The 9,569-nt window shown below is 35.2% G+C and overlaps 2 protein-coding genes across 3 annotated transcripts; one reads left to right on the plus strand and one right to left on the minus strand.

The window, feature by feature from the left end:
- Window positions 1-1,551: 1,551 nt before the first annotated feature.
- On the plus strand, window positions 1,552-3,761 carry LOC107846004 (rhodanese-like domain-containing protein 10). Its single transcript, XM_016690530.2, has 3 exons — window positions 1,552-1,982; window positions 2,402-2,684; window positions 3,428-3,761. Exons 1-3 carry the CDS (start codon window positions 1,796-1,798, stop codon window positions 3,627-3,629), a joined length of 672 nt encoding a protein of 223 aa, XP_016546016.1. The 5' UTR covers window positions 1,552-1,795; the 3' UTR covers window positions 3,630-3,761.
- Window positions 3,762-4,067: 306 nt separating this feature from the next.
- On the minus strand, window positions 4,068-8,444 carry LOC107846003 (phosphoinositide phospholipase C 2). Of its 2 annotated transcripts, none has more exons than XM_047398237.1 (9): window positions 7,896-8,444; window positions 6,679-6,875; window positions 6,128-6,263; window positions 5,793-6,038; window positions 5,461-5,693; window positions 5,009-5,126; window positions 4,728-4,880; window positions 4,550-4,636; window positions 4,068-4,470 (listed from the first exon to the last, which is right to left on the minus strand). In XM_047398237.1, exons 1-9 carry the CDS (start codon window positions 7,902-7,904, stop codon window positions 4,174-4,176), a joined length of 1,476 nt encoding a protein of 491 aa, XP_047254193.1. In that variant the 5' UTR covers window positions 7,905-8,444; the 3' UTR covers window positions 4,068-4,173. The 2 variants fall into 2 exon arrangements, with proteins under 2 accessions (XP_047254193.1, XP_016546015.2); XM_016690529.2 differs by having other exon boundaries at window positions 7,729-8,444.
- Between the last annotated feature and the right edge of the window lie 1,125 nt (window positions 8,445-9,569).

The following is a 9,569-nucleotide window of genomic DNA, read 5'->3' on the forward strand; positions in this document are numbered from 1 at the left end:
AATAATAGCATGTGATGTGAGTAATTATTAAGGATAATGTTAAAGAAAGATAAAAAGGAAAAAGAAACAGAAGAAAGAAAAATGAAAACTTTAAAATCTGAAATGAAAAAAAAAAAAAGTTACGGACTGAGATGTGTGGCATTCATCTCACCCAAATATTACGTCATGTGTGTTCTCAACTTGCCATGGTGAAGAAATATTAAAAGGAAGGGTATTTCTATGACTTTGGTAACAACAGGAGTGTATTTGACTCAGAAGTATAATTGTAGGGGTATATCTGATCATAAAATATAAAGAGGGGTAAATTTAGCTAATAAACTAAAGTAGATGGGTATTTTTAATCATTTTCCTAAAAAATATATATTACATATAATATAAAGAGGTATTATATAAATATAGGGTTGAAATTATAAGAATAAAATAAGCATTAAATTAGACAGAAACAGAGGCGGACCCACGTGGTTAGCCGAGGGTGCACGTGCACCCGGTAACTTTTTTAAAAAAATTGTATATATATGTATAGATATCCTACTAAAGAGTTAATATATTAAATTGTGCACTCTTAATAACAAAAAATGTTTGGGTGCACTGGTTCTAAACTCATATACTAGCATCCTTTGGGCCCTGGCATTACGGGTTCGATTTTTGATGAATGCCCCTTTTTTTTCATTTACCTGATGAATGCCCCCTTTTTTTCATTTACCTAACATAGTAACATTTAATTGCCACCAGCTTTATTTTCCAAATTCCTCCAAAAGCCAAACTCCCTAGAAAGTGGAAACTAGAATTGCAATTTCAATTCTCCACCCTAACAATCCCTTCCTTTTGTTTTTTTATTTTTTTATTTAACTTTGGATAATGTTAAATCATAAATGCTTTTAATATTTATTTGTTGCTTGAAAGTTAGTGCGTAAAATTTATTTGTATTTTTTTTCTTGCTTCTATTTAAGTTTAAGGACTTTGATTAAAAAATAAATAATTAATTTTATTTATATTCTCGGTGAATTTTTTATTTTGTAGGAATTTGTTATTGATTCTTGTGAATTGAAAATTTGAAATGGATAGATATTATTCTCCTCAACCAAGTTCTAGTTTTAAAGACAATTCTCATCGCCTTAGCAAAAGCAAAAAAGGGCAAAAAAAAGCTTCAAGGTTCATTATATTTAAGCACAAATTACAAATAAAGCGTGAGATTTAACAAAAATAAGTATAAAGGAGAAAAAATATAAACATATGTCTAGTTCAAGATTAATAATATAAGAATGAATGACAAATATATGAACACAGAAATTGGTTTTTTTTTTATTAAGTGAAATATCAATTGTTTATTGTTCGTATCTCCAGAAAAGTCTTATTGAAAGTATATCTTATAAATTAGAACCTAAACTGTATATTAAACGAGGCGAGCGATCAACACAAATTTGAGTCTTTATTCAGAACTTATGCGCGCGTACCTTTAACAATATTGGTACATCCTCAAATTTTAAATCTTAGGTTCGCCTCTGGACAGTGAGGGAAATATAATTATTATTGAATGTTGGAAGAGAGTTTGATTTTTAAAGGAAGGTTTGAGGGGAAAACAATTTTCACCCCTTGCCAGTTAGTCAGATACCATTTCATTACATTTGGTGGTCGTGCACCTCTTTGTTGGAAAGGGGCGACAGTTTACTGGCCCACTCAAAGTTTCAAACATGATAAAGATAAAATCCATAAGTCTAAAACTAAGAAAAGTTCTCCAGGATAAGGTGCAGATTCTGAAATGTAATAGCAGGCAACACAAGCAAGAAAGAAAAATATGGCATTAATTCAACTGAACCAACTACAATCCTCCATTTTAAAGTACAACAAACACCTCCAAATCCCATCATTTTCCACTGCCTTTCATCAACGCTCAACAATTCTGAAAATCAATGCAGTTTCCCCCAACGCGCAGCAGCTAATACAGTCCGGTAAAGTCCGTCCCGTATTACCGAAAGAAGCAGGTACACATTAGCGGAGGCAGAATCCTGACACGGATTCGGTCCAACCTAGTAGTTTTTGCTCAAAATTGTACTCCGTTCATTTCATATTACTTTTGTTGACACGACACACCAAAGGTCTCATTACATGTGTATTTTGTTAAATTTACCTTATTAAATATGTTTTGTAATTCTAAATTACACTGTATTATTATGTAATTATTTAATACTAAGGATAGTATAAAATAAAAGACTAATGAAATTCTCATTGAATTTCTCAGTCAAGTAAGTTGAAGCATTCAATTTTTCAGTATAGACACCAAGTAAAAAATAACGGAGAGAGTATACTTGTATTGAAAAATTTGTTAAATATGAATACACATTAAATTCAGAATCCAGATTGACACAACACAGATAGTTAAAATCCCGGGTCCCCTCTGCAGGTACAGCCATGGAATTGGAAGGATACATTTTGCTCGACATTAGGCCAGAATGGGAGAGAGAAAAAGCGTGTGTTTCGGGATCATTACATGTGCCACTTTTTTTGAAGGACATGGATAGTAGCCCTATTACTCTGTTGAAGAAATGGGTGCATTTTGGTTATATTGGGCTGTGGACTGGACAGAATTTCACCGTGATCAATGATGAATTTGTTAAGCAAGTTGAGCAGAAAATTCCTGATAAGGATAATGCTAAGGTCCTTGTAGCTTGTGGTGAAGGACTAAGGTTTGTAATGTATTAAATTAAGCTGTTGCTTTTGCAGAAATAGCGTTCGCTGATCACTTTTTGGTCCTACTTTTTTGAAATAGCCATCGATATATATATATGAGTTTTACCTTTGAAATTTGGAAGGCCGTAATAGTGACTATTTTCAACTATAGAGGATGAAATATGGCTATTTATGAATTTTAGTATTTGGTTTCATTCATATATAAGGCCATGGCCAAAGCCATTCTTACATATGTATTTGTAATCATTCGGTAATTGAAGACTATAGTAGTTGAATAATTTGGATTTATGCCGGATAGGACTTCCAAAGGAGTAAAAATTGCTTCCTACAAAGAGGTTTTCCATTTTTAGGACCCTAACCCGAAACATTTTACTAAGGTGTAGGGATCATAATCATTCCCTTTCCGTGGTATGATATGGGATTCAAATGTGTGACGTCCATCAATTGCTTTATATATTACTCCTACACATTCTTTTTAAATTTATAGACACAATTATTTGTACTCTTTGGGTTGTGAAACATAGTTGAATGATTGATATACAAAGCCGAGTACAATGAAAATCTTTTCTTTCCTTTGAACTTCATAGGATGGTGAGCAACAGCCCTAATGTTGTTCACAATATAATGTTAGTATGCTCCAGTGTTTCAACTACAGAAATCTGCAAGTTCTGCCGATGTGCATTAGCTTCAGATATATATATATAGGAGAACTCTGAACTTTATGGCTGCATATCTGTAGGTCTTTGATGGCTATTTCAAAATTACATGAGGGAGAATACAAGAATTTGGCATGGTTAGCAGGTGGATTTAACCGTTCTTCTGATAGCGATTTTCCAGCAGTAGAAGGGCCTGAAAAGTTACAATATGCTACTATAGGAGGTGTGTCATATTACTTCCTTCAAGTGCTTATACTACTGCAAGCTGTGGGGAAGGAAAGTTGATAGAAGTGCCCATGATGGGCTTGTTGTCTTTAGGAGATATTGTATATGATTAAGCAGTTGAAGCTTTTAGTCTATATGAACTGAAGTGTCTGTTCAAGAAATGCAAAAAGTTCTGTAATCTGAATTGGATAACTAGAGTGATTGTCTTATTCTATGTTGCTCGGACTCTCTTAAAGTACCGCCAGGTGTGTCAGGTCCTCCAAGCTGTGTCTTTATGGAGGATCTGACATGGCTACAACAACATTTTTGAGAGTCCGAGCATCATAGGTTTTATCCTCTATCCTCGGAAGATCATCAGCGATTCTCCACTTGTCTCGTGTGACTTAAAGCCCCGACCAATCTTTGGAAATGGAGGCATCTCACACTAACTAAGCAAGCCTCAGTCGTTCATAACAAGAATGGTTGTGATTTCGGACAAAGCAGTTAAAACTGTGCCTCTTTTTAGATACCAACTTTAGGATATTGTCTGATAAATGGTTTAAATTCCAGTACATATTTCGAGTGTACAAGGAAAGGTGCAGTTTTCTAGTCTATACATGAAACATTATTTTACAAATTCGAAGCGCATAAGTAGTTTAACAGAGGGATATTTCTCTCCCTTTTCATCGTAAATTGGCACAGCTCGAATTCCTGTTCTGAGCTCTGAAACAGGAATGCAAGTTTGTCCACCAAAATCATCGATCTCTGACACGTCATATTCATGAACTTCTATGCGAAGCAATGCAATCTCTGGAACTGTCAATGGGAACTCAAATTCATCATTCCATGTTGGTATCCAGTTATCCTCTATTGGCCTGGTTTTCTTAACTCCTGAATCTGAAGGGACTCCAGCAATGCCAATCTACCATACATGGAAGTGGAGTTAGAAAAGAAACAAATCCATCTTAAATGAAAATCAATTGCAAATATATTTGGACAACCTTGACATAGAAGTCTGGTGGAGAATATGCATCAAAATGTGTACGTTTAAAGTCCAAATGCCAACCTTTTCCCATGTATATTTTCACCTAAAAAGTTAAACAATGTCAAGTTTTATTATACAATCCTTTAATAAGGGCAGAGAACTCATATATCTCAAGTGATGATGATTTGTTCCACCTTCAGTGTAGTTTTAACTGATAAAAGCCTTTTAGGATCATAGACCTCATTACTTGCATCAGCTTTTAAGAGAAGCTCCGGTTTCTTGAGATAACCACAACCACCATTTGCTCGGAACATCCCTTGCATTAACCATAAAGGTCTTCCATGTCCCTGGTGCAAGAAGACAATTGTATTACACATTAGAAATGATACTTCGAAAGAATAGATGCAATAATACAAACTGAGGATTAAAATATGAATGCTTAATGAGAATAACGGAGCAAAGAAATTTATTGAACCTGCATGTTGAATGCAACCATCTGAGCTCCATGCATCCATCCTATTAATGGATTGTAATTGGAAGAGTCGACTCGTATACCTTTTGGATATACTCTCAGCAAATTTCTCTGAGTAAACCTATATGAAGAAATTCGAGATGTTAAAAGACAGTAAGTCAGCATAGAGGAAGGAAAACAATGTACTGTGTTTGGAACAAACAACAACATGCACAGTTAGGCTTCAGGCTTCAGCCGTTTCTGGTCCCACCAGATTTTCAAAAGTAAAACAGAATTAGGCCACCAAAATTCTGAAATATTGATTATACTTAACGAGTTAACATGAGGTTTGATATTGCCTTTGTATACGAAAGCATTGCATGCTATTGGCATTCATTTACACGTAAATACAACGTCGATAAAAGAAGAGAACTTTGATAAAGATTGCAATCATCGCATTATGATTTAGCTTTCACCTGATTAAATCTTTCCCACGATTAAGGGCAACATTTGCGAGCTTTTCTTCATTTAGGCTAATACGTTTCACCTTAATAGGATCCACTGTTAGCCACTCACTTATTGGACCTTTTGATCTTCCTGCTTGGATGGCAATCAAGTGTTTATACTCGGGGGCTGTATTCTGCTGTATATTAGGGTTCTCATGATGAGAATCACCTTCCTCATCTAGACATTCTTCGCTCTCTTTATTCTGCAAATTAAGTGGTCTAACTTAGTGTAATAGGCAAGTGTCCAAAGGCTCAATTTTCTTTACTGATTTTTACATGAAAACAACTTCTATGATGATCACCTCATAAGCAGCGATCATTTTTTGTGTAAGATCAGAAATTTCTGCTCCCCATGCTTTCTCCTCTGATGATTTCTTCCCCTTCTGAGAACCATTATCTTTCTCACTTAGTTTCTCACTTTCAAGATATTCTTTTGGCGGTTTAGTTGAGATGATAATCCTCCCTTTCAAAGATTCTGGAGAAGGGAATTCTGACAAGCATTCTGCTCCACAGGTAAACAGTAGATCTCCAAATGTTTGAGTGACCATCTAGAGATGCCTTAATTACGGTTAGTCACACAATAAAATTTCGAATCATGAGACAGGTTCCTAATGCTTGATAGTAGTAATATGCTTACCTCAGCTACTTTAGCCTGAATATCGGGTGTGAGGTGGTCTTCTAAAGTTAAAATTACAGGATATTCAGATGCCACAAATGCATGTTCCTTTATTGATCTCAAACATTGGATAAGTTCCACTGGAGGTGTTAGTGTCCTGCATTTTCAAAAGGATTTGATTAAAGATGGAGTCGGAAAGTGAAAAATGGTGTCAAGGCTAATCCTTGGGTACTGTTCAACTGCAACACGTTGAATTATGTGACCATCTCATCTAAACGTTTAAGCAGTCAGAAAAAGCATACTTATATATACTTAATTATATCTTCAACACACCCCTTCATGTGCGGATCTAAGCATATGGAGATTATTTCTGACGATGGATGATGGTGAGACTTGAACCTAGGAACTTTACTTGTTTCTCTTACTGCGTGCTTAATTGTGCAACCATGTCATCTAACAACCCTACTCCTTTTAACAGATTGTTGAACAAGGAACGTTCTTTAAGCATATGAGAGAGTAATGCACACTCAAACTATAAGTTTGCAATAAACAAGAGGAAAGTGAAGCATTACCCTCCATGAAGGATATCAACATTGTCTTTCGATGAATTTGGCCACATGTCTAATTCAATTACTCGGACCCCTCGTTGGAGCGCCTTTATTATAGGCACGTCGCTGCAATCGCTATTGAGTTGATTTCCAGTGAGATAGGTATTGTGACTGGTGTAAATGAAATAGTGAGACAATGCAGCAGTCATGTCATGGTAAACCTGGAATACAAAAAACCAGAATTAATGATGGACATCATAAAGAGATAAAAGTTAGACAAAGAACAGATGCGTCATAGGAAAAATCAATTTGCAAGAATAACAGAAAGATAAGAATCTCTTTCCAATAACCAATTGCTAGATTTACTGCATTTTCTTCTGTAGTGTTCTGAAACATTTAATTTACTACTCTTTCTTCTACAAGGCAGTAAAACAGTGGGTGCATATAAAACAAAGATTTGACCAAAATATTTAAATCTGCATATGAACAATAGTATAAAATAAACTTTCATCTCCTTTCATATTGAGTGCTGTCACACTTATCCTTCCATGCGAGTGGTCATAGCATTACTTTTGTAGTTTCTTGTTTTTTCATTTGTATTACTATCTATTATTTCTTGTACTTTGACTCTAGTATTATTTTGTTGCAGCTATTGTTTTTTTATTTCGAGAATGTTTTGTCATGCTATCTTTAGTATCTTGTAGTGGCTTCTTCACTTCTGTTATTTCTTTTCCCGAACTGCTTTGTTATGCTTTTTCTTTGAGTTGAGCGTCTACGGGAGACAACCTCTCTACCTCCCAGGTAGTAAGATCTACGTCCACATTACCCTCTCAAACCCCACTTGTGGGATTGCACTAGATATGTTGTTGTTGTTGTAGCAGTACTTAATTAGTCAATGAAGAGCAATATAGTAGTAACTTACAGCACCAAGTAACCCAAAGTCTGTTTTTTGTATTTGTGCAAGGAGAACAACTACCTACTAATATAAAATAACAGATATTTCTGCAACATAAATATATCATGAGAAACAATAAAGTCTGTTAAAGAGTGCTGGTACTATTTTATAGTCTATACCTTTTTGTCTGTGGAGATGGAAACATTAGCATCACTGAAGAGATAACGAAAGAATACATCAAGATTTAGACCTTTTCTATGGAAAACAATATTAAGATGCTCATGAACAAGTTTAAGTGCAGATTCCAACACAGATTCAGCTTCTTCTTTTGTAACATTTTCTTCACCTTGCACATCTTTCAAGAATTTGCATAAATGTTCTGCTGTCATGATGCCATTTTCTGAGTATTTTCCAAACAAGTCCTTGATCTCATCAGGTGCTTCAGCTTCTTTGAGCTTAAATTTCCTCTGGAAACAGCATATTCTGTATGTTTGTTTAGACATTTCTGGCTACAAATTGAAAGGGATAGAGAGAATTGGGTAAGAAATGACAGGCTCACTCTTGTGCTAGTAGTGCTTATATGTCATGGTTGCTAATTGGCTAACTTTTTGACTCTTTTAAGTAGAGATTTTTTTTTGTCGAATCCTCAAGAAGATCAGCCTATATACAATTAGGTGGTGTTTCTTTCAGTTATGTGAAGCTTAACAAGCTAGCTTATTTGTTTTGTTGGAGGTAGGTACTTTTTGTGTGTGGATATTTGGAGTCAATAACTTGTAGAGAGTTTATTTGAGTCATATGATGTCAAGTTGTTGTGTCTTGGAGAGGATAAGCCAACAGTATTACAGCTAGACCGATGAAGATTCTATCGTAATTGGCTTGCATATCCATCCTTAAAATAGCGACATATTTGTGACTCTAAAGAGTATTTATGCTATTTTTTAATTTTAATTTTCAACCGTGACAATTGTACTTTTATCACCACCAACAAACCTAGTGTAATTCCACAAGTCATTTTAGGAGAGTGGTGTATAAGCAACCTTATTCCTACCCAATGAAGGTAGAAAAATATTTTGAATAGACACTTGACTCCAGAAAAGCGTATAAAAAAAAGAATCAAGTATGTCAAGCAAATATGCAGCAAAGACTCTAGAGAAGAGAATGACAGTAACAATAAATAATATGATAACTCCAAAGAAAATAACAAATAACACTAAGGTCGTAGACTACAATAGGATGAGGTAATAATAACAAAGTGATAAGGAAACAAGTCAACGCTCCCTACTAGCCTTATGCCTTAATCCTGGACCTCCATATCTTTCTATCTAGGATTGTGTCCCAGTAAGCTTCAGTTAAGCTATGTCTTGTCTAATTACCTCTCCCTAAATTTCTTCGATCTACTTATTCTACCTCTCATCATACCCACTATAACTATAATCTCTCACACCTCGTTACAGGGCATTTGTGCATTTTCTCTTCACATATCCGAATCATTTCAACCTCGCCTCCCTCAACTTTTCCACCACGAGGGTCACACCAACCGTATCTAGGATAGCTCCATTCCTAATCCTATTTCTCCTACTATGCCTAGATATCCATGTTAGCATCTTCACTCCCGTTACTCTCATCTTCTGGATGTGCAATTTCGTGACCAACCAATACTCCACTTCATTCAAAATAGCTAGTCTAACTACCACTTTGTAGAACTTACTTTTAAGGCGTGATGACAATGTGTAACATCGCCATTAATCTCTCCATTTCCCTAGATTATTGACCTCAGAAACTTGAAACTACCTTTCTTAGGGATGACTTGAGTATCAGCCGGTACATTAACATTTGTTACATAAGGTACGCCACTAAACTTGCATTTCAAGTATTCTATCTTAATCCTACTTAACATGAAACCTTTAGACTCCAAGATATGTTGCCAAAACCCCAACCTATCATTAACTAAATTATGTGTATTGTCAACTAAAACTATGTCATCATTAAATAACACCCACTGTGGTACCTCTCTTTGGAT

Source organism: Capsicum annuum, chromosome 10, assembly GCF_002878395.1.
Source record: "Capsicum annuum cultivar UCD-10X-F1 chromosome 10, UCD10Xv1.1, whole genome shotgun sequence".
Taxonomy (NCBI): Eukaryota; Viridiplantae; Streptophyta; class Magnoliopsida; order Solanales; family Solanaceae; genus Capsicum; species Capsicum annuum.

Bases quoted from the DNA above. Each gene is read 5' to 3' on its own strand.
- LOC107846004 (XM_016690530.2), top strand. From the start codon at position 1,796: ATGGCATTAATTCAACTGAACCAACTACAATCCTCCATTTTAAAGTAC. The intron at 1,983-2,401 runs GTACACATTAGC...TCCCCTCTGCAG, and splicing joins CGTATTACCGAAAGAAGCAG to GTACAGCCATGGAATTGGAA. The intron at 2,685-3,427 runs GTTTGTAATGTA...GCATATCTGTAG, and splicing joins GCTTGTGGTGAAGGACTAAG to GTCTTTGATGGCTATTTCAA.
- LOC107846003 (XM_016690529.2), bottom strand. From the start codon at position 8,052: ATGTCTAAACAAACATACAGAATATGCTGTTTCCAGAGGAAATTTAAG. The intron at 6,876-7,728 runs GTATAGACTATA...TTTGTATTCCAG, and splicing joins CCATCTCCACAGACAAAAAG to GTTTACCATGACATGACTGC. The intron at 5,127-5,460 runs GTGAAAGCTAAA...TTCTTCATATAG, and splicing joins CGTGGGAAAGATTTAATCAG to GTTTACTCAGAGAAATTTGC.